The sequence below is a fragment of the Pteropus vampyrus genome, unplaced genomic scaffold (assembly GCF_000151845.1).
Source record: "Pteropus vampyrus isolate Shadow unplaced genomic scaffold, Pvam_2.0 Scaffold285, whole genome shotgun sequence".
NCBI classification, from domain to species: domain Eukaryota; kingdom Metazoa; phylum Chordata; class Mammalia; order Chiroptera; family Pteropodidae; genus Pteropus; species Pteropus vampyrus.
This window is the reverse complement of record NW_011889066.1, coordinates 2,240,945-2,265,594: the sequence shown is the minus strand read 5'-3', so window position 1 is coordinate 2,265,594 and position 24,650 is coordinate 2,240,945. Positions and strand designations below refer to the sequence as shown.

Genomic DNA, 24,650 nt, shown 5'->3' with positions numbered 1-24,650 from the left:
CTTTCTTTCTTTCTTTCTTTCTTTCTTTCTTTCTTTCTTTCTTTCTTTCTTTCTTTCTTTCTTTCTTTCTTTCTTTCTTTCTTTCTTCCTTTTTGCATGTATCTGTCCATTTTCCCATCACCATTTCTTGAGGAGACTGTCTTTATCCCATTGTATATTCTTATCTCTTTTGTCATATATTAAGTGAGCATATATAGGTATGGATTTATTTTTGGGCTCTCTATTCTGTTCTATTGATCTGTTTTTATGCCAGTACCTTGCTGTTTTGATTACTGTAGCCTTGTCGTGTGGTTTGATATCAGGTACTGTGATTTCTCCAACTTTGTTCTTTCTCAAGATTACTGTGGCTATTCAGGGTCTTTTATGGTTCCGTATAAATTTTAGAATTATTTTTTCTAGCTCTCTGAAAAATGCCATTGTTATTTTGATAGGGATTGCATTGAATCTATAGATTACTTTGGGTAGTATGGCCATTTCAAAGATGTCGATTCTTTCTACCCATGAGCACGGTATATACTTCCATTTGTTTGTATCTTCTTCAATTTTCTTTTTTGAATAACTTATAATTTTCTGAGAACAGGTCTTTTACTTCTTTGGTTAATTTGATTCCCAGGTATTTTATTGTTTTCAATGCAGAAATTATGTATTTCTTCATAGTTAAAAAATGTTGCTGGTCTGAACTGAGAGCTTCTGTTAGGGGTAGTGATTAATGCTGCCCACCGATCTTCTGTTTCCCTTGCATCCGAGATTGAATTTCCTGTCCTCTGGATTAGGTGGGCTCTGTGGCTAGCATGGGCCAGTTAGTTGGAGGCAGAAGCAACACGTCATTTCCTGTGAAGAGAATTTAAGTGCTAACACAAGGCTCTCCAGGGGTCTGTCTCTCTGCATGGTAGATATCAATGTATTGGAATAAGAGCTCTCAAACAGAGCACTCGACAATCCATGATGGACATGTAGCATAAGCAAGGAACGAGGTTGTCGAGTTGTTAAGCTAGCCAAACCTGAATAATACAAGAGATAACTCTTTGGTGGCTTTTCCATGGTTTTCCAAAAGTTAATGAATCTGGTCAGGTTCTTGACTACTTCTTGAAACAATTTTGGTAACATATTTTTTTTCTAGAAGATAGTCCATTGCAGTGAGAATTTAGAATGATCAACATACAGTTTTATTCATTTGGTCAACAACTATTTATTGATCACCTAATGCAAAAGGCCCTGTACTAGGCACTGGGAATAGTGAAGTAACTGTGTTCTGATCTTATCTTTTTATTTAAAGTCAGAACTCAATATTTATTTATTCAATGAACAATAAAATTTTAATGTAAATTAGAATTTGAAAATTATTTAATCCACTCCATGAATTATACCAAAACATTTATCTCGTTCTCATTGAGTGTTAGGCATTTTCGAAACACCCTGACTTTCTACAGAAGCGGGACCTGAAGCAGAGAGGATGAGACACATTTATCAATCCATTCATTCCTAGTTACTTTCAAAAGCTCCCTATGTACCCTGGCTATGTTTCTAAGAGTGAATTGGTCTCATGTAGGCATTTCAGGCAAGACTGGTGCTGTTTGTAGATGATGTGAGTCTTCATCTTTTTAATATAATTATTGTTAAACTCTTTACCTGTTTGTAATGCAGTTTGTAAGGGCACTTCACTCCTTGGCCCAGCTCAACAGACACCACAGCAGCCCACGCTATGGTTAGAGTACCTATCGGACATTCATCAGAGAATAGAAAACAGACATCTCATTGCTCAATGTGCCTTACAAAGTTCACTTGGAAGAAGCAGTATTTTAGGAGGATTACTAATGAAATGTACAGTCCAGCCAGATATTTTATGTTTGGACTTGCATAACCAGAACTGTAACGTTCTTTGTTCTCGTGCTCTGCTCTGCCTATATCTCCTTGGGTACATGAACCATCTCCTCTTTGGGTTTGCCCCAAAGGGTCAGTTCACAGGAAAGCACAGGAAACAATGAGCAATTGTTGACTTTGTGGGGAGAAGGGGAAAAGAGCTTGTACGATATATCCCCATGTTTTCCCTAAGACCATTCTCCTCTCTGCTGTTTAGGGTATCCCCTCTCTTATTTCCCCCACACCCTTGCCAGCTCCACCTCCTCCCTTCTCTACCTCATTCCCACACACATTTCAAAGTCGTCTTCCTTTTATTATGTGGAGCAATCTTGTGATCATATTTTGATCCTAAAATCCTCAGCAGCCTCTTTTTACTACATTAGAAAATTTCTTCTGAATAAATGGAAGGCTTTTCTTGAAAAGACTTCTAGTCCCATTTCCTTGGACTCATCAAGTCGGATCAACAGAGCTACAGTTTGGACCATGGCGGTCTGTCCACCTGCACACTTCTACTTCCACTCAAGTTGGAATAGTATATACTCCAGCTCTATTACAAGTACAGTTGCTTGTACTGGTTGTGGTTTAATGTGTGCTCAGCCTACTTTGGGGCAGGTCAGAAAAAACAGCTTGCTGCAACTTACTACCCTACTAAAAAAAAATGTATAAGACGGTCATCATCACATTATATATATATATATTTTTTTTAAGGAGAACTCATAAAGTGAATTTCTCTACTCCAGAAAAAACTGGTTCATTTCTGTCCAAGGGTACCATGGATTAGATTACAAGCATTCTTTACATCTTAGTGGCTAGAAACTCTTAGCTAACTTGTGGTCCAACTTTAGAAGGGTATATTTCATAATACACAGCTTAAATATCAACCACACACATGGTTTTATCTTTCTACTGCATTCTTCTTTGTCCCAATTTACTCATGCATATTTTTATTTTATTTATTATATTTCTAAACTGCCTCAACTATTCTGTTAATACGGTGAGAAATCAATGCATTTAAAAATTACAAAAACAGAGGGGTAGAATTTTATGTTTTCCATGTAATAGTCTGCTGGCAAGTGGCCTTGGTTAATGTACGCCTCCATAATGTTGGAGTTTTAGACTTCTTCCATCATGTGCTGCTCCATCCTTCCCCCCACCTGAGGTGCTGCCATATCCACATGGTTGGAAAATGGCCACATCATGTCCACTGGGTCTGCCTCTAGCCAACTCAAGGAGAGGAAAAGAGGGAGAGTGACAACTAACCCTTCTCTTAGAGGGTGTGTCTGGAAGTGGCACATATCACTTTCACTTGAATTCTGTTCATATGACTGGGTTTCATGACCATTGGCTAGCTGCAAAGGGGATTGGTAATTCTGTCTTTCTTTCAGGCAGGCTTGTGTTTAAACACTCACAGGTGTAAAATTTGTGGGTTCTATGACTTATGAAATGAGACAAAGAAAAGGAAATGGGAAATAACTATCAGTCTTATATCCTTACTGTGAGATAATAGAAAATATATATTGGTCTCTGCCCCTGGTTACTGGCACACAGCTCCTAAAACTCTCGTAATTCTCTAAGTGATATGAGCACTAGGAGCATCTTTTGTTATAATGAAGTGATCCTGAATGGGCTCCCAGATGGCTCCTGGATGAAGGCTGATCACCAGAAAGACTAAGCCATGACGAGAAGCTTGGAATTTTCAGCACTCCCATTCTCATTTCCCCAGAGAGAGGAGAGAGGCTGGAAATTAAGTTAATAATTGATTGTGCCTACATGAGAAAGCCCCCATAAAATCCCAACAATACGGGGTTAAAAGAAGAAGAAATCTGCACCAAGAAGATGACACACCCCAATTCCATGGGGACAGAAATTCCTGTACTTTGGACCCTCCCAGATCTCACCCTATGTATCTCTTCATCTTGCTGTTCATCTGTATCCTTTATCATATCCATTACTATATAGTAAACTGGTAAATGTCAGTAAATATTTTCCTGAGTTCTGTGAGCTGCTCTAGCAAATTAATCGAACTTAAGGAAGAGGTTGTGGGAATCTCCCAATTTGTAGTTAAATTGTATGGAAGTTGGAGGTAACCTGGGGACATATTACTTATGATTAATATTTGAAGTGGGGTGGCAGCAGTCTTGTGAGACTGAGCCTTTGACTGGTAGGGTCTGACAATATCTCCAGGTAGACAGTGTCAGAATTGAGTTAAATCATAGGACACTTAGCTATTGTTGCAAAGAATTGCTTTGTGTGGGGAAAAATCCACAGTGTGGGGAAAAAATCCACACTCGTTTGGTGACCAGAAGTGTCAGAAGTAAAGTATTCTATGTAAAACAATTTTTCAACCTGTGGATATTGCAGCACCTTGGGTAGGCAGAGGGATGAAGTAGCACACACAGGTGAGAAATACATTGGAGGGGAAAACTCGGTGATTTTTCTTATATGTTTACCTTATAGTTTCAAGATAATTCTTGAAGTAGAGGAAGACTAGGAGCCCAGTAGTGCATATCTAAACCAGAGGTCCTAAGTAGAACTGTAGTGGGTGCCCTGGTTAAAACCCAGCTCTAGGTGTGTATGAAGAGGGGAGAAAGTGTTTCTTGGCTTGATTTGGGTTTGGATAGTCTCAAGGCGTAGTCCTCCCTTCTGCTGTGAAGGCCTCTTTGCAGGGAAGCCAGAGCTGACCCCTCCCTGGAAGAACTTCAGCAACTTTTAAGACTGATAATGAAATAAATCATGTTAATCTTAAAAAAAAAAAAAAAAAAAAAGAAGAAGACTCGAGGCCAGGCTCTTCAGGAGCAATCCACTGGTGGGGATGAGCTGGCCCTGCATGGGCTGGCAGGTGGGAAATGGTCAAAGAAGTGCCCTCAGTGGGGCCTGGCTGGCTTTCAGGGCTATGAGTCACTTCATGCAGTAGAAGTTATTAATTATTCCTGACTCTCTAAGAAGGTCTTGTGAGAAGTTGCAGTCTGGTGGCAGTGGTACTTGTGGTGTCAAGAGGAGGGCCCATTTCATATCTGGGGTGTAGTAGACACATGGGAAGTAATGGCCCAAAGCTGGAACAGTGCCAGCGAGGTAGACGCTTCCCCAGACCACTGTAGCTAAGGCCTGACAGAAAGGGAAGTCCCAAGTGGGCCTGGCCCCCAGCTCTGGAAAGATCTAGGGACTCAATACTGGGGGCTCAAGGAAGGAGGAGTTACTCTGTAGGAAGAGGGGGCTTCAGAGTCCTCACCAGCAATTTCAATTAGCTGTGTGATCTCGAGCAATTGAACTTCTCTGCTTTAATTTTCTTGTTTATAAATGGGGATAAAAATAGTTGAGCTAGTGGAAGGATTAACTGAGACAAATATATAGAAAGAGTCTGGAACCCCACCAGGCATCTAGTTAGTACTCAATGAACTATTGTTTGTTACTAGCTATTATTATTCCTCACAGAACCCACTGTAAGACTGTATTCTGAATGGAAGAGAAGAGATAGTGGAGTAATGGAGGAAGGCCAGGCTTGGGACTGGGGAGGAGACAGAGTCTGCTAGTAGAGAGGACTGAAGAGGCTCCCAGACAAGCAAAGGTTGGGCCAGGACTCCCACCACAACCAGGGATCTGTGGAGAGAGAAGGGGGCCGTTGGAGGCTGTGGATCCCAGAGGGGCAGAGCCAGGTGGAGGTGAGGTTGACATGTGAGGTAAACTGAGGCAATAGCAGGTAAGTGAGGTTATAGCATTTTGGACTTAGGGGAAAGGGTGCAGAGTGGAGGGTCTAGGCTCCTGCAGGGTGAGAGGGTAACATGGAAGAGAGGAGAAAGTACAGGGGGAAGGCCACTTGGCCAAAGGAATTCATAGAGAGACACAGAAGATACAAGATAGGGTAAAAAAATGACTTTTTTACTTCTTCATTCCCAATTTGAATGTCTTTTTTTTCTTTCTCTTGTCTGATTACTCTGGCTAAAACATACAGTACTTTGCTGAAAAACAGAAGTGAGAGGGAGCATCCTTATCTTGCTCTTGATCTTAGAGGAAAGGCTTTCAGCTTTTTACCATTGAGTACGATATTAGCTGAGGGTTTGTCATATACGGTCTCTATTATGTTGAGATAGTTTCCTTCTATACTAACTTTATTGAGTGTTTTAATCATAAATAGATGTTGTATCTTATCAGATATTTTTTCTGCATCTACTGATTTGATTTTATCCTTTATTTTGTTAATGTAGTGTATCACATTGAGCAATTTGCACACATCGAACCATCCTTATGCCCCTAGAGTAAACCCCACTTGATTCTTTATATAGAAGAACCTAAAGACTCCACCAAAAAGTATTATAAATAATAAATAAAGACAATAAAGTTGCAGGATATGAAATCAATGTACAAAAATCCATTGCATTCCTATATACTAATAAGAGAATTTTAGAAAAAGAAATGGGAAAAATATTCCATTTGTAATTGCAACAAAAAGAATAAAATACCTAGGAATAAACTTAACAAAGTATGTGAAGGAACAATACACTGAAAACAACAAGACATTGTTAAAAGAAATTGAAGAAGACACAAAGAAATGTAAAGATATTCCTTATTCTTGGATTAAAAGAATCAACATAGCTAAAATGGTCATATTACCAAGGCAATACATGAATTTAACCCACTTCCTGTTTGACGCGAGAATACTTGCCGGCAGCCCTTGCAGCTGCAGTGTTTACCCTGAAATAACTCACAGATTATAGTCCTAACCTCACCCCCAAAAGTTTGCCATGCAATATCTCGCTTTTATTATTATTTTTGCATTGCTTTAGTATATCGCTAGTCTTTGGAAATGAATGACACCATTCTATTTATCGCTTTCTGTTTTTAGTAGTGGAATTTCCATTTACAACATAAAGTAATTCTCGATCGCTGAAAATGTCAAATCCTAGAAAATGTAGCATTCCTACACGTGATGTTAATATCATTCTCGAACGATTGGTAGCAAGATTCATTTGATGAAACTGATTTATGTATACATTTCTTTTACATTAGGATTAGAGACAAGTTTTGTTTAAAAATAACTCCAAGAACAGTTTTTATATTTTATTTTCACATTGAAAAGTAGTCAGATTTTCTTCAGCCTCAAAGAGCGTGTTTATGTAAAATTAAATTAATGCTGGCAGTGGGCTGCGCTTTTTTTTTCCTACATGGGAAATGGGTTAATATAAGTCTCATCAAAATCTCATTGACATTTTTAAAAGAAATAGATCCCCCCCCCCAAAAAATTATCATATTTGTATGGAACCACAAAGACTCCAAATAGCCAAAGCAATTTTGAGAAAAAAGAACAAAGCCAGAGATTTCATACTCTTGACCTCACATTATACTATAAAGCATATATTGTAAAACAATAATTTTTTTAAAAGCATAGTATTGATAGAAAAACAGACACACAGACCGATGGAACAGAATTGAGAGCTCATAAATAAACCCACATATATATGGGCAAATAATTTTGAAAGGAGCCAAAACATGCAATAGAGAAAAGAAAGCCTCTTCAATAATTGGTGCTGGGAAAATTGGAAAGCCACATGTAAAAGAACTAAACTAGACTGCTATTTGTCACCATACACCAAAATTATTTCAAAATAGATCAAAGACATAAATATAAGACCAGAAACAATAAAATACATAGAAGAAAACATAGGTACTAAACTTATGAACCTTGGCCTTAGGGAGGATTTTATGAATTTGACCTTAAAGGCAAGGGAAGTAAAAGCAAAAATAAATGAATGGGACTATATCAAATTAAAAAGCTTCTGCACAGAGAAAGAAACCATTGACAAAACAAAAAGGCAACCAACAGAATGGGAGAAGATATTTGCAAACAATACCTCCGATAAGGGGGTTAATATCCAAAATATATAAAGAACCCATACAATCCAACGACAACAACAAAAACAAACAATCCAATTAAAAAATGGACAGAGGACCTGAACAGATACTTCTCCCAAGAAGACATACAAATGGCCAACAAACATGAAATGTTGCTCATCATTGCTAGCTATTAGGGAAATGCAAACCCAAACCACCTCATACCTGTTAGAATGGTTATTATTAACAAGAAATAACAAGTGTTGCAGAGGTTGTAGAGAAAAGGGAACTCTTATATTCTGCTGTTGGGAATATAAATTGGTATAGCCACTATAGAAAACAGTAGAGAGGTTCCTCAAAAAATTAAAAATGGAGTTAGCATATGACCCAGCAATCCCTCTTCTGGGTATCTAACCCCCAAATTAAAAAACATTTATCCATAAAGATATATGTACCCCTACGTTCATTGCACTATTTTTCAAGGTAGCTAAGATGTGGAAACAACCAAAGTGTCCTTTGATAGATGATTGGATAAAGAAGATATGGTACATATATACAATGGAATACTACTAAGTCATAAGAAATGATGAAATACTGCCATTTGTGACAACATGGATGGATCTTGAGAATATCATGCTAAGTGAAATAAGTCAGACAAAAAGTCGAGAACCATGATTTCACTCATATGGGAAATACAAAACAGAAAGCAACAAATGAACAAAAATTTATAGACAAAGACAACAGTTTGATGGTTACCAGAGGGAAAGGGGGATGGAGAGAGGAAGAAGTGGGTAAGGGGGTTTAAATATATGATGATAGAAGTAGACTTCAATATACAGATGATGTATTATTGAATTGTACACTTAAAACTTATAAAATCTTATTAACTAATGTCACCCCAATAAATTTAATAAAATTAAAAAGGAAAGATAGAGTGAAAGATGGAGTACCACACAGGTCTGAAAAGCTAGCCCGGGGCAATGACCCCGCAGTGGTCTAGTGATGGTGCTGCAGTATCTTCAGATCAGAGGTCTGCTGAGGCATTTTTACCCCCAGAAAAGCTCCCACAGTAGTCTGTATCTGCCAAGGGAGCTGGGCTGTGTCACAGTTTGAACTTCCTCGGCCCTTCCTGCTTTCTCTCTTTGGTGTCTAGGGTGGGTGGGGAATTATCCCCACAAACTTCTTGAACATCTAACTCCACCTCATCACCCGCTTTCTGAGGCCAGAGCTGACATACGTCCATTTTTCACTTCTATGTCTCTCTCCAGGGCTACTGGCTCTTCTAGGCCCTGCAACCTTACTCATGTGCCAGGACTTGCAGGGCCACCCAGGGCCACCCAGGGCACATCCAGATAGCAGAAAGAAACACATACACAGGGTGCCAGCAGCTGCTGATCAGAACATTTATTTGCCCTCGGACCGCTTTCTCATCCAGCCAAATGTCACTCTGAACGGATAGAACTTGGGGAGCAAGTCCCGGACAGGGACAGGGGGTGCAGGCAGGAGGCTTCCACCAGGCAGTTTAGATGGAGGTGCTGTGCATTGGCAGAGGGCGAGAAGGGCAACTGAATTGCCAGGGGATGTGAGTCATGTTGTAGAGGTTAGGACGGAGGCTTTCTTCTCACAGGACCTTTCTTTAGTACTCGACAGTAATCGTTTTGACCCGCAGGTATTCATTCAGGGCCGCCTCTCCTACAAGACAGCACATGCCGTTGGAACCATCATCATTATAGAGGTTCCTGCATGCATATTATGTCATGGATCCCTGCAGCAAACAAGTGGGGTCAACCCTTGATCAGCCCCAGTTACAAATGAGAAACTCAGGCCCAGAAAGGGTCAGCTGCCATTGAGTGGGGGACCATGATTCCAACAGGCATTGGAATACAGAACCAATCTGAGGCCACCATTCCTGGGACTTTCCAGCTCTGACTACCTCCTCTCATGGGAGGGTAGCCCCATCAGCTTCAGGGCAGCAAAGTCTCTCCTGTTGCCTTCCTATTACCCAGATGTGCCAGCTTCTCCCCACTGCTGCCTTTCAGTTAATTCCAGGTCAAGTTATGACTAGGAAAAGGGGTGCCTCACAAGGTCTCTGAGAACTCTGGAATTGGCTGTGCCATGTGGCTGGTACTTTTTGGTCTCACGACTAGCACAAGGGGCCTGTGGCTGCCTAACAATTCCCCCACCCACTAAAGCTAGCTCCAGGAGCCGTGATTTTCCAGCTGCTGCCAATGCTGTTCTTACCACCAGCTGGGGCCCACTGAAGTCTCTGGGCCCATCCCAGGTGGGTGATTTGGAAGGCCTGGTTTGTGGGCACAGGACACGGGGACAGGAGGAGGGGGGCTGGGGAAACTAGGGGGCAAAAATCACGAGTAACGGAAATTATATCCTGGGGATTTGGCACATGTGGCCTCCCTGGATGACAATAGTCCTTGTGGATTTCTGTGGAGGACACCAGGAAGGTAGCGCAGGAGAGGCAAGAACAGAAGAGCAGGAGTTTCCAGCACGTGTGCATATGCATGTGTGCATGTGCATGGGTGTGTGTATTTGTGTGTGTGTGTGTGCGTGCGTGCGTGCGTGCGTGCGTGCGTGCATGCGTGCGTGCGTGTGTGTGTGTGTGTGTGTGTGCATATGAGGCCTGGCTCTGCATGCATAGTTTTTGTGTGGTATTATGCTTTGGGGGTGTTGTTGGGTTCCTTTCACAAGTAGTTTGGGTTCCTTACAGTTTTCCACAGGGTTTGAAAGATGGAAGGAAGGAGAAATGAAACAGTGATTGCTCTTTGGTTCCAGCCTCAGCCTGAACCTCCCTGAGTACCCTGAGTTGGGCAGGGGATGCCTAGAGAGATGAAGGTGTCTAAGATGTGCTGCTCTTTCACACATTTTGGCCTTTGACAAGTTTGGCATCAGAGCTATGATCCCCAACTGGAGCTAGTCTCCAATTGCTGGCTTCCAGAATGGCAGAATGAGGAGGAGTGGGACTTACCCTATGTCACACAGCAGTCCAGGAAAAGAGGAGCGCCAGAACAGAACTCCGTTTCTCCCAGAAGGTCAAGCTGGGCTTGCATTTAGCTCCCTGCCTAGGTGACTTTGTCTTTATACTTGGACCCCATGGCTTTCCCTCTCCCTGAGGATGAATCTTGAGGACTGACTGTGTCTCCTGGGTCCCTCGATCTGACCCCTACTCACCTCTTGGATCTGCTCTCCTCTTGTCCTCCCTGGGCTGACACCAGCCTCTCTCTGCAGCTCCAAGTCCAAAGCTAGTTCTCTCAGGACCTGCCAGCCCCTCTGCTAGGAACACACACTCTCCTCCCACCACTGGGGTCTCAGGGCAGGTGCCATCCCCTCAGGGCAGGTGCCATAGGCCCTCCCTGGTACCTGGCTAAAGTTGCCCTCCCACTCTCCTTGTCTAGATCACTTTGTCTTGTCTGTTTCCCAGCACTCCTCACTTTCTAGAAGGATCTTGTTCACTGCTTTAATTATCACTTGTCTCCTTCCAGTAAGAAGTAAGCAAAAACAGCCACCTTGTCAATGCTACACCACTGGCTGCTGGGACAGGCCTGGCACCAGTTGGCTTCTAACAAATGTTTAGGATTACATTACCCAGGTCTTTGCCAAATCCAGACTGCTTGAACCCTCCAAAAGGAGCAGCCACGTCGGTCTTATTGTATGTGTTGATGAACACAGTGCCTGCCTCTAGCTTGTCACTGACGTACAGGGCCTTGCTGATGTCCCTGGTGAAGATGCCAGAGGCTAGGCCAAATTCCGTGGCATTGGCCCGAGACAGCACGGTGTCCACGTCACTGTAGGAAAAATCCAGGAAGAACTTGGTAAAGGGGGGTTGCGGGGCAGTCCTAGAGGTGGGCTTCAGAGACCCCCCCTCTCCCAAAAAAGAGCCCAATATCCTCCAAGCTCCTCACCACTCAGGACCTCCTGAGGAATGTTTTAGGCCTACAGCAAGAGTGGAGGAGACAGGGCAGCAGAGAGGACAGAGTTAAAGAGAGGAGGAAGAACATAGTCAGTTTATACACAGTCAACCACAGGAACCCTCTGGGTCATCAGGGGTGACCCTCATTTTACATACAGAGGAACAGGAGCCCAGAGGGAGGCAGGTGGAGCCCCCACCACACTTGAATACATTGGGTATTCCCCAGGGAGCCACTTTGTGGGCATCCCCACTTCAGACATGATGGGCTTGAAGACTTAATACAATATTTGCTTGGTAGATGGCAGAAAGTATCTTATCAGCATGTGATAATAATTTTGATAATTCTTTGACAGTTGGAAATAAAATGTATTAAGATGACGTGTCACTTTGTAATCTGTTCAAAGACTCTACAGTGAGAAATAATAGTCCATAAAAGAACTTGTGGTAGATCGAATATGGCCACAGAATCCAATCCCTCTCTTTTTAAACCCAGGCTGGTTTTGGTGACTTGTTGGACCAATATGGCATGATGAAAGTTAGGTTCTGGGCTTTCTGAGGCTGATTAGTGGACCTTGAGGAAACTTGAAGCTTCTACCCAGCCAGGTGCAGAGCAGAAGCCCTGAGGCTGCCATGCGGGGAGAGAGCCTGCAAGGAGGCCCACAGCCTACTTGAAGACAGCTACTCAGGTGCCCTAGTTGAGGCCCTGACGTGGCACAGAGCAGAGGCAGGTTAGCCCTATCAAAACCTAACCAAACTGGAGGTTCATGAGTAAAATAAATAACTGTTGCTATTCTTAGCCACTGAGCTTCGGGTGGTTTGTTACACATTGCTAGATAATTACGACAGACCCCAACACACCATGAGAGACATCCAGAGACACAGAGAGTACACTCACAGTGGGACCTGAAGCCCTGTCAATCCCCTGGGGCTTTTCTCACCTCAGTGGTTGATGAGGACTCAGTAGGTGCCCAGGCTTTATCCATACCCCCCACCCCATCTGAGTTCTCTTTCTGCCCCGAAGCTCATGTGAAGACCCCAATAATGCATGGAAAAGAATCAAGCTCTTGAGAGACATAAACAGGGTTCCCTACCCATTGGCAAACCGAGAGATAATCATGATGGGCCCAAAGGACTCCTCCTTGGCTATGAACATGTGGTCTTCCACATCCGTGAAAACAGTTGGCTGGAAAAAGAAACCTGTGGGGGAGACAGAGGCCCATGGCATTCAGAAAGGCTGTCCTCCAGTACTCCAGCCTCTCCCTGTTCAGGCTGGGTCCTTACAGCCATGTTGCACACATCCCACTCCAGCAATGCAATTTGCAACACCTGTGTAAGTGGCTGCCACAATCTGTGGGTGGCTTTCCTGCCCTGGACATATGAGCTCATGTGAGCCTCACAACCCTTTCAATCTAAATGCTGACATTTGGATCCAAGTCTGCCCAAGGCCAGTGCCAAAGCTCGAGATCATGACAAACACATGGGTTTTTCTAGTGACATTTAGTCGGAAAATATATCTGGATTCTTTGGCTAGTGCAGCCTCCCAGATGGCTCTCTATCAGACCTTGTGGCATGGTGGTGGGGAGAGGCTTTGGACAGGCCCTCCCAGGATGGCCTCCTTTCTTGACATCATGGTGTGGACACAGATACCCCAGGTGCAGAGGTGAGTGTTCTTGGTCAGGGCACAGCCTCCTACTCTCCTGTCAGCATGGATCCACCATCTACTCCCACCCAAGCTGCCACCCCTATAGCTCCTGGTTGCCCAGACAGAATCATTTTTGATGGCAGAAATGCTTTCTTTGACTATTTCTCCTTTGAGACCCTGCTGGATTGAGATTTACTTTGGCTTGACTTAGGGAAAATCAAGAGACTTGAAATTTTCTCTCTCTGGGTTTTAGAAAGGCAAAAAAAAAAAAAATAAATAAATTTTTTTTAACTTTAAAAGTAATTTAATTAATAAAATATTCCATATTGTAGACATTTATAAATATATTTTTACATTACTATTTTTAAAATGTGAGTTATATATGAATACATGTTGACTCCTGTGGTATAGCCTGTATTCACTCAGGCTGCCCATCAGGTGCTGGGAATTATAGGCTGGCCAGTCTCTGTTCCCCTCTCGTCCCTTCTCCACCCTGCTCAGGGCTCCACCAGAGGCACTGCATGTCCAAACTCCATTGTCCTCTGGCTTCCAGTTGGGTTTGGCCACTAGGAGGAAGCCCCTGCCCCACAGCTGTGCCCCTCACTAGGTCCCAGGAATTCTCCCTCCACTTGTTCCTCAGGTCAGGTGGTGGTGGTGGTGATGGTTCCTCACCATTCCTAGTTCTTGCTCTTTGAACACTGCCTTCATTTCACACTCTCTCATCAGGCCTTGAACTCTGGCCTCATGGAAACTCCAGTCAAGTGGGGATGGGGAAAGGGGTAGGCAGACAGTGGCAGTATAGTGGTTATAAAACTCTGTTGAGGTATGAGGTGCCCAGGAATACCTGTGACATAGCGATGGCCTGTACCTGGCTGTCATTTGAGCTGGATGATGAATTCACTAGGTGGGGAAACCGGGGAGGTTTCACTAAGCAGAGGAGCAGCAAATGCACAGAGAGCAAGAAAATAAGAGTTGTGTTCAGAGGGAGAGTTAAGCATGGCCAAAGTATGGGTCAAGGGCAAGCAAACTGGACACAGATCATGAAAGACCCTTGATGGGAAGTGAAGGAGTCTGAGCTTGTTACTATAGGAGGATGGGTCACTGTGGAAGTGTTCCAACACTGGGGGAAAACATAACCAGACCTCTGGCAATTGCATAAGTAAAAGATTAGCAGGGTTCAAGAGGTCCCACAGGAAGCCACCATGATAGTCCAGGCAAGATGAGATTTGAAGAGATGACCTGATAGTGGCATGGATACAGGAGAAGCAAGAAAGATTTCTAGATTTAAGAGCAATCAGGCAATTAATTAAAACTCGGGGGTCAAGAAAAGAGAGGAGTCTAGAATTCATGCTTTCCTTCCCTCCTTCATTTCACCAAATTAATTCAGGCCGTTGGTGTGAGTCTTGGTGCTGGCATGAAGGACCTAATGATATAGAGGAGACACATGGCTCCTGTCCCCCGGAGCAGGCAGTCTAATGGGGAAGCAGCTCAAACAGTCAAAACCTGCAGCTCCTGCTCCTCTGGCTCTGCTGACTTGATCAAATGGAAGATTCTACAGAGGCAGGTATGTATATCTGGGGTTGGATTGAGTCTGGAGACACTGTGATGATGTAATGGATTTGGTACCCTTTGAGTCTGAAGGGCCTGAGGGACATGCAAGTGGAGGTGTCTAGGTGATCAGGAGTTTTGAGTGAGGAAGAGCCTGGAGACAGATATTTGGAAGAGTCCAAACCATTGCAGAGGGTTAGATCCTCCAGGGAAAGTGTTTAACATGAGAAGTGCTCCGAACTCAGGACAGACTTGGGGATGTACTTACATTTAAGGGACAGGTGGAGAGGGAGTTTCCAGCAGAGAGCAACTGCTAAGTAATGGTCAAAGATAAGAAAACCATGGAATCTAAGGCCATGGAACCCACGAGAAGAAAGAATGTCATGGATGCAGTGATGTTAGTGGCAAGTCAACTTTGATACAGATTAAACTAACACTGACAACACTTTAGCACTGGTGCCTTCACCTTGCCAGTCCCACATCTGGTCTGGCAGGTGTCCAAAGAGTCAAGCACCTCGCCTTCAGATACCTCCAGTTAGAGCTGCACATGCTACTTGTTGCCTGTTTACCCAAATGGGCCAAGAGTGCTCTGACTGACCTGGCAGAGGGACTCGATTCCCACCACAGACCAGCGTGGCCCCTTCCTTCACACCACGCTGGCAATATTCTATCAGCTTCTGTAGGTGGGCTTGGTGATTCTGTGGCCCATGGTTGGTGTCCCGGTCTAGAGGGTTGCCAATCTTCATCTTCCTCACTTCTTCTACCTGTGGAAAGTCCTTCCAGTCAGGTCTCACTCAGGTGCCACTGTTACTGACATTGCTCATCACCTGATCCCCCTCCCACATCTGCATTTTTAGTGACCAACTACTGGCCCCTGCCAGTCCATATGCCAGTTTCTGGCACTCATGGAGTTCCATGTCATAGTTCCCAACCTGCCTTTCAGGCTGAAACCCAAATGTATGCTACATGCAAGGAGACCTGAGCCTAGTCTCGGATGGGCAGTTGTGCAGGGGTATGGGTGAGTGAAAAAAAGAGGCAGGTGTGTATGTGAGTGGGAGTGGTGGAGGGCGTGGTGGGAAGAACAGGATGTATCTCTACATCAGTTCTGCACCCAGCTTCAAAGTCTAAGAAGCTGAAGGAAGTCTTGTCCAGGGACTCTAGGATATGGAATGGGGATAGGGTGGGGAAACACCAGTCCCGCTGCAATACCTTGTGACAGGGTGGGAAAGACACTGAGTGGAGCGGACCTGGGTCTTGAGTCCACTCACCCTTGCCCCGACTTCTGCCTGTTTCAGAACCCAGCTTAAAGGGCCCCTCCTTCAGGAAGGCTTCCCTGTTGCCTTGGCCAACATACAAGTAGGTCTAGGTTTTACTACCTAGAGTTGACTTGGGTTTCTTCAAGGAATGTGCCAAAAGTTATCTAACAATGCTGGGGCTAGGATGAGGAGAGTCAAAAAAGACCCAGGTACGGGATGCTGTGCTAGAGTGAGGAACTTAGGTGAACATAACCAGCATTGGGTGGATGCCAAATATTCAGAGCTCCAGGCTAGAGTCAGTCCCTCCCATTTTTTTCAACTCCCCCCTGGGCTCCTTCCTTGTTTTCCTAAGACCAAACAAGGCCATCTCTGCTTTCACTGTAGCTGCATCGAGGTCAGGACTGACTGGCCTCCTCCTCCTGTGCAGACTCCACACACACAGCCAGGCCTAATAAGATGCAGGAGGGGCTCAAGCCTTGCCCCCCAGAACCACCCTCTGCCTTACCACCAAGGGCCCCTTAGCTCCTTTGACTGTCCTGAAGGGTCCCAAAACTGATACCAAGCCTCTGCTTCGCTCCCCTCTCTGCTTCTGCTTGGCCACCTGACTGCTCCTCCGTCTCCTTGGGACACCAAAAGCAACTTTTCTGAGTCTCCTAGATGCGCTGTTTACTCCCTGTATTTGGGATTTCGAGCCCTGCCTGCCTCTGGTGAAGCTGAGTGAGCTCCAAGAGGCCTCTAAACTTCTATTCTCATTCTTCTGGACAAGCCATCCAGTGCAGCCACCGAGTGTCCCAGCTGACCTGGCAACTCACCGCAGACATGTGAGCAAGCTCAGGTGAATGTGGGCGGGTGTTCACATTGCCAACCCACAGGATTGTGGGCTGCGTGAACAGTTATCCCAAGTCACTAGTTTTGGGAGTAGAATGTTACATGGCAAAAGCTTTTACATTCCCTTTTAGAAAATCTGTTCCTTTTCTCACTGCCTTTCATATTTTTACACATCATTCAAGATCTTCTCCAGAAACTCCTTCCTAACAGCCACCCACCCCCATCCCCAGACCGACTCTCTCATTTTTCCTGGCTTTCTAAATATAGTTTGTTTAAACATGCTTGTGGAGGTTGTGTCCCCAGCATCCCCTCTCATATCCACTGGGATTAGATCTTGTTTTCCATAACATGAGGGGGAGAGGGGTTCTTTGCTGAAGCTAAACCGACCAGAACTCCTCAAATCCTGCTTTCCCTGAATGGGTCAGGGATAGACAAGAGACCCGGTCACATCAACCCACATCCTTCCCCACAGCCATTTCCACTGGAGTTGGTGTGGAAAGAGTGATTCTCCTTTCTGGATCTGGTGTAAAAATGTAGGAAATACTGTCAGCGCTCTGCCCAATCTCCTTTACCTATTGGTACTGTGAGAGGTGGCTGCTGATGGGTCTTGGGAGCTGACAGAAGCCACCCTTCTCTAGCTGGTAGACAGGCCATAGTCAATAACAAATGACAGGAGACAAAAGCCTGGCCCCTTGACTCCAGGGCTATACCTGAATGGTGTCATTCATCCTCCAGAGCTCCTGTCTGTGGATCAGCCAAGGCTAGACATCACCTGAGACTATATCCTTGGTCCCTGTTCTCTCCTGCTCCTTTACATCTTCCAGGCCTCACCTGAGAGCTTACCCTTAGTAAGCCGCATGAATTCTTGGCTCAGGCTCCACTGCTCAGGACTTGATCTAAGATAAGCTGGTTTAGGTTATGTCACTTTGAGCTGCAGCATTGCTATTTCTTGCTGAAATAATCAAAACCAGTGAAGACTTAATGCAGCTTCTCCTGAAGTTTCCCTGCCCCAGGCGAATAGTGCCCGACTTCACCTGGCCCAACTCCTCTGCAGCCCAGGTGACTGTCCCTGTGCATCAGTAGCTCTGAGACCCGTGGCAGAACTTACCACCTTCTGCACAAACTGATCATGGATTGAGTCCTCTACGAAGAGCCGACCCGCGGCAATGCAGTTCTCGCCTTTGTTGAAGAAGACAGAGCTCATCCCCTTTGGCAAATGGACAAGAATGGTGGATTATAGCCACTCCCAGGGGCACTAGCACCCCATTCCCACTGGGCCTTAGTATTCCCTTCTTATAGGAAAGGGGAGGAATGACCTCCTAAGGTGGTCAGGCCCAGCCAACACCGAGTACACGCACTCCACTCATTCCTTAGTCACCTTGAGAGGAGAGGCGAAGGGTGACCTGCCCCTGGGGAACAAGGACTGTGTCCATGTTGCAGAGAGTGAAGAATGAGAGGGAATGAAGCAGAGTGGAGACCCCATACACTGGGCGGGCTCCCTGGAGTGACTCAAGAGGGGTCAGAGATCAGACTCTTGGAGCTGAGCCTAGAAAGTCTATTAGTGTAAAACAGGCAACAGAGAGTGGGCAGCTAGCCCTTGTCTTGGAAGGGATGGGGTGCCATCCCAGGCCTGAGGAAACTGGCAAGAGTTCAGAATAAACATGCTCAGAGGCCAAAGGGAGCCTGCTTTTTGGACCTGGGGAGTCCCATGTGGGGGCCGGGGGAAGAGCAAGAGCCTGACCACCCTGGGTCAAGCTTGGCTTTCCTGGAAGATGAGACTGTACTGCCCAAACAGCATGGCCTGGGCCTCCGGCCCAGCAGTATCAGCCTCAGCACCAAAGCCAAGACCCTTGGATTGACAGACTGGCCTCCTTTGGTTTCCTCATCTAGTGAGACTGAACTCCCTTTCATGTCTATGCTGGGTTTTCACATCATCCTCCAAGGCACAGCAGGACTTAGATGGGGAAGGGACATATCTGGGCACCTGGATGAACAGGGCCTTACTGGTTTGGTCTCACAGGAGTGGATGGTGTACTGAAGCATAGCAATAATACTGATGTAAGAACTAACTGATACAGGGCACCTGCCATGTGCAGCCACCATTGTTAAGTCCTTCATATATAGTAGTTCTATAATCCCCATAACAACCATAGGAAGTAGGTATACTATTCTCCCCATCCTACAGGTGAGGCCCAAAAGATCAAATAACTTGCCCAAGACTGCCCAGTGAGTCAGTGAAAGATCTGGGCAAGTGTGGACATGGCCCAAGGTTGGGGAGATTCACTGTCAGCAGGGTCATGCCCAAGTCTCTAGGGTTCTGCTTTGCTTTTCTAGGATAGGAAAAGTTGCTGTGCTGATTTTAGAATATGTTTCTCAATCCATGAACCTGGTTCCAGTCATTCTTACAGTTATGAAACTTCTTGGGAAGTTGGTTTTGAAGGTCATATGTCATTCCTTGTCCCTAAGGCCCCTTCCTGCCACAGTCTATGTTTGCAGTGACACTTCAGTCTGGGTGAGATGTATAAGTTTAACTGTAGGATAAGAGAAAGCTTCCTATCCCCCCACCCCAATTTACTTCCTCCCTTTTCCCCCCGGCTGTCCCTCACCATCTGCACAGCCTTGCTGAGGTCACAGTCAGCAAAGATGATGAGGGGTGACTTCCCGCCCAGCTCCAGGGACACCTTCTTCACATTACTCAGGGCACAGCTGAAAGGAAGAATGTGGGTGAGGTTGGGTTCATGGGAGATGGAGACACAGGGCTCTAGGTAGAGGGGTCCAAGGGCAGCTCCAAAGCATGCTTGAAAGAGCAAGCAGAGGTTTGGAGGGAGACTAGGTCCAGCACCTTCTCCCCACACCACACTCACAACTATTCCCTCCCACCTCTCTTTGCTCACTGGATTCCCAGAGTGCCTTCCTCTTCCTCCAACAGCCAAGCCCATGCCTACCTCAGGGACGTGCTCTCACTGTCCCCTTCCGGCTACTCCCTCTTCAGATATCCCTACAGCTCATTCCTCACTTCCTCAGGTCTCCACTCCAAAGTCTCCTTGTTAGGATGGCTGCCCTGACAGCCCCATATAAAATGCAAGCTCTCATGCACCACGGTGCATTTGTCTGATCCCATCCATCAAAGCCTAAGCCCCACCAGGGTGATCAAGCATTTATCAGGTCATGAAGCCGGTGTTCAACAAATGTCAAACCAATAAACTGAGCACAGAACCATCCCCCAGTTGGAGCAGCTGCAGTGCTGCAGGGGCTTCATACCTCAGATTTTTAATGATGGGTGCAAATAGAGAGTAGCTGAGGCTCCTGTGCACACTGCATCAGTGGACACAAAATGGACTTACTGATACTGTCCTCAGAGGGATACTTAGTGGACTGGGTCCGTAAAATGAGGCATGACACAGGGTGGGGGGCTCCTTGCTCAGGACTGACTGCAGGAGGAGGACTCCCCTATTTCAGGCACCAGCCACAGGGGCTTGGAGAAGATCCTGGGAAGAGAGCAGCTGCAGAGCCATGGAATGCGGTCCACATAAACCCTCCTTTCCTGGGGTTCTTAGAGTGGACATTTCCTGAGTCTTCCTTCTGGACTGTGTACACACATATTCGGATGTGACTATCGCCTACACACCACAGAGAAGACTGACCAGCGTTTGAATCAGAAGAGGTAAATAAGCTGCAGTGACTACTTGCTGTTACCTCTCCCGCTCTGCCATCTGTCTGTCCGTTCGTCAGTTCATTGCTCTCTCCATCCTCCTTCTCTTCAATACCAAGGCTTTCCCTACTGCCTTCAAAATAAATCAGAGCAGCCCTGCCTGGTACACTTACAAGCTGCGACATCAGCCTCTACTGATCCTAAAGATATAATCTGTCAGTCACATTGGCTGTGGCTGCTGACCCGAAAGTGGGTATCAATGAAACCAGTGTAATTAGCACAAGCCTGGTGCCCATTTGGGAAGGGGAACACAGCTGGTTCACAGAGGGCAGGTAAAGGGCTGAGGAGTATGAACCCTACCTTGTGTGCCACAGAAGTGTCCCAGGGAGAAAGAACATTGTTCTGTATTAGGAGCTACAATAAGGAAATAATGTTTTAATGTGAGAAGCCTTTCTCCCTGTGGAATTGTGATGCCGTAGCTGGACTCCCTACGTACAAGACACTAGGGGCAAAGACAGAAATGGGTGGTCATGTGACCTTAGAGATCCTGCTAGGCAGTGGTTCTCAGAAGAACCCTCAGCCGCTTTCTATTTTCACCCATCACTCAAAGAGTTGATACCTAAAACCCACTCCAAAAATTCAGGTGGGGTTTAGGTATCCAGTGGTTGTTTTGGGGCAGCCCGGGCTATGAGCTGCTGCTCTGGGATCAGACCTTGTCTACCTCCCTAAGCTTATCAGCTATGCAGACCAGAATCACTAAACCTGGAAATTACCTTTGTTGAACTGGTGGGAAACTAAGGCCTGGAAATGTCAGGGCTTGACCAAGATCATATTGTAAATTAATGACAGAGTGTGGAACATAACCTCAGTTGGGTTGAGTCCAAACTCCAAGGAACAAGAGATTAAAGGATGTCCTAAACCAGTGTCGTCCACTAGAATAGAATGAAGGCTTTAATACTAGCCACATATGTAATGGCTGATTTTTAGTAGGCACATTAAAAAAAACAAAAACAAAAACAAACAAACAAAAAAAGAAAAACAACTAAAGAGAAACTGGTGAAATTAATTTTATTATATTTAATTTAACCCAATAAATCCAAAAATATTCTCATTTCATTTTGTAATCAATATAAAAATTATTAATGAAATACTTTACTTTGTGTGCTAGGTTTGAATATCTGGTGTGTATTTTACACTCACAGCATGTCTCAATACAGAGCAGCTCTATTCCAAGAGGTCAACAGCCACACGTGGCTCCAGCACCTCACTGGTCCAAGTGAGCTCCACAGGGCAGCCACCTCTGGCCTTACCAAGGGCTTGGAATCAGAACCTGCATTAATCCAGCCTCCAGGAACTGCTGCACACACAGAGGCTTGAGAAGAAGAATTGAGCTCACACACAGCACTGTCTATGTCCAGACACTGTGACAAGAGCCACAGCTTCTTTGGCAACAGTGGCCTCTCTCATACACCCTAACCACCTACCTTTTCATGATGTGCTTTCCCACCTCTGTAGAGCCTGTGAACCCAATTTTCCGCACATCGGGATGGTCTGAGAGTCTCTGACCGATCAATGAACCTGTGGAGGGGAGTAGATAGGGGAGTGAGGGTGGCCTCAGTGCTGGAGTGGGGAAGCATGAGCCCCGTTACCCCTCACATGTCCACTCTGAGGCCAGAGCTCTGGGCTGTGTTCTGCTTGCTTAGTACCCTCAGCTCCTGGGGCTCACTGGGCCTTGCTCCCTGTTAAGGGCAGAATTGTATCCCCTCAAAATCCACCTTGTATAGATGTAGATGTGAACCGAACCCACTCTATCTCTGCATCCTTGATTTCATTTTATTTTTGTTTCATGCTATGATCTTTGACAAACCTCATTGTACTTAGTAAATATATCAAAGCTTGCTAGTTGGTGATTATCTGTGTTCCCTAAAATGTAGCCATAGACATTTTTGTTAGTAAGAGCTGAAGAGAATGACAATCAAGATAAATATCAAACTAGTAATAGTATCAATGATAAACAATCATCTATCACAAGACCACCCTGGTGCTACTGCATTCTTTGTCCCTTTGTCCTGTCAGTCATTAGTATCCAAGTTATACTATAAAAAAAGAACTGTAACAGGGGTCTGAGAGTGGAGGATAATATGCACAGAATTGCTAGATTGTGTTTTCCACTCTGATCCAATCTTCCTGTAAATAAATTACCCTATAATAAATTCTGTTATATTCTATGGAGTTGCCTCCTTCGTCTTCCAGTCTTAGGATACCTTCTCATTACGGCGGCCGTTACACCTTTGTCCCACTGTTGAACACATATGTTGAAGCCTTGACCTCCAGTACCTCAGATGTGACTGTATTTTGAGACGGGATTTTTAAAGAGGTAATTAAGGTAAAACGAAAACATTATCCAATCCAATTGATGTCATTATCTCTAATCTAATCTGATTGTTGTCCTTATAAGATGAGCATATTAGACAGACACATGTAGAGGAAAGGTTCTGTGAGGACACAGGGAGAAGACGGCCATCTGGAAGCTGGGAGAGAGGCATCAGAAGGAAACACACTTTGAGCTTGGACTTATGGCCTTTAGAACTGTGAGAAACAAATGTCTGTTGTTTAAGTCTCTCCACCCCTGACTCTGTGGTACTTTGTTATGATAGCTCAAGCAAACTAGTAAAGTCTGCATGTGGCTTTCAACCTATCAAGGCAGACACAAAGGACGCAGGCACCCAGACATCCAGCTCTTCCAGGGTCTCCAGCAGAGACCCAAGGATTTCCTGGACTGGCTATGGGGGTGGTGGTCCCCAAGCATCACAGACTCCAACTATCCTTCCTTGGGGATGCAGCCTGAAGAGGAAGGCCCCAGTCATGGAGGGCCCAGGTGCGAAGGACCCAGTCATGCAGAGCACGAGCATTCGCTGCTTCACTTTTTTGGAATGCTTGTACCCGACCCAACCTTTACTTCATGGCCTTCTCACTTCACTGCAAGCCCTGCACACATTTGGCCCCCTAGTGTGGCTAATTCTTTTTCATCCTATAATCTCCTTTTCAATGAAGCTTCATGGTCATCTCTCCCAAAACTCAAAGTAATCTCTCACTGCTTAAGTGTCTTTCCCCTTTTGGCTTCGGACTTTCTGTTCTTCTAATTTGCCTCCTACTTCTCTGATTGCTCTTTTCCCACCCCCTTTGCTCTTCTTCTACCCAACCTTAAAATACCCAGTGCCTCTGGCTCCATCCCGAGACCTCTTCTGTTCTTCTCGAGTCACACCATTTCAGCTGAGTCCTCTTGTGCACTTTTCAATTCACACCCTGACTCACCTCTTCAAATGCCATCTTAGGCACATCATCATCTCAATATATATCTCCAAGTCAAGCTCCCCTGAGATACAGATCCATTTATCACTCCTCTGCCTGCTCAGCACCTGCACTTGGATATCTCACACCCTCTCAAATTCAATATATGTGAAACAGAACTCTTAATCTTTCCCCAGACCTGCTCCTCCTTTGGGTTGTCTATTTCAATAATTAACCTCTCCTTGTAGCCAGTTATTTAAGCCAAGAACCTGAGAGTTGTTCTTGGCACATCCGTTCCCCAACTCATCAATTGCTCAGTCCTGGGCTCCTTCACCCACCCGGTTCCTCCTTCTTCACTGCTCCCCTGCCTCTGAGCTTGTAAAACTGTGTGTGCCAAGATGCACCCATGAAGGTTCCAGTTTGGAAGATTTGGAGTGAAACACTCGCATCCTCTCTTTATATATATTTAAAGCTCTACCAGTAATTTTGATACTAAGTCCATTCCACCAATCTCAGTTAAAAAAGAAAAAAATCTTTGTTTTGGGAAGAAAATATTTGAAAAGACACATCTGATAAAGGACTGGTATTCAAAATACAGAAAGAACCCTTAGAACTCAGCAATAAGTCTATGGCCATGCCACCCTGAACAAGCCTGATTGCGTTTGATCAGGGTCAGGCCTGGTTAGTATTTGGATGGGAGATCACCTAGGAAGACCAGGTGCTGTAGGTATAAAAAATAAAAAATAAGGGATTGTAAGCTGACAAGGTCCTTACAACGTGTGAGGTCAACCAAGGGTTGCTTCACCTAAAAAAAGTAAAAAAAAA

At 45.0% G+C, this 24,650-nt stretch overlaps 1 protein-coding gene across 1 annotated transcript in view; it reads right to left on the bottom strand.

The window, feature by feature from the left end:
* Nucleotides 1–8,836: 8,836 nt before the first annotated feature.
* Nucleotides 8,837–24,650, bottom strand: part of ALDH1L1 (aldehyde dehydrogenase 1 family member L1) — a 76,467-nt gene continuing 60,653 nt past the window's right edge. The window contains exons 17-23 of the mRNA XM_011376072.2: nucleotides 22,019–22,112; nucleotides 19,489–19,588; nucleotides 17,991–18,089; nucleotides 15,397–15,562; nucleotides 12,700–12,805; nucleotides 11,284–11,483; nucleotides 8,837–9,378 (exon numbers count right to left, since the gene is read on the bottom strand). Coding sequence (XP_011374374.1) covers nucleotides 9,323–9,378; nucleotides 11,284–11,483; nucleotides 12,700–12,805; nucleotides 15,397–15,562; nucleotides 17,991–18,089; nucleotides 19,489–19,588; nucleotides 22,019–22,112 — 821 coding nt within the window. The 3' untranslated portion in view covers nucleotides 8,837–9,322. The remainder of the gene's footprint in view (nucleotides 9,379–11,283; nucleotides 11,484–12,699; nucleotides 12,806–15,396; nucleotides 15,563–17,990; nucleotides 18,090–19,488; nucleotides 19,589–22,018; nucleotides 22,113–24,650) is intronic.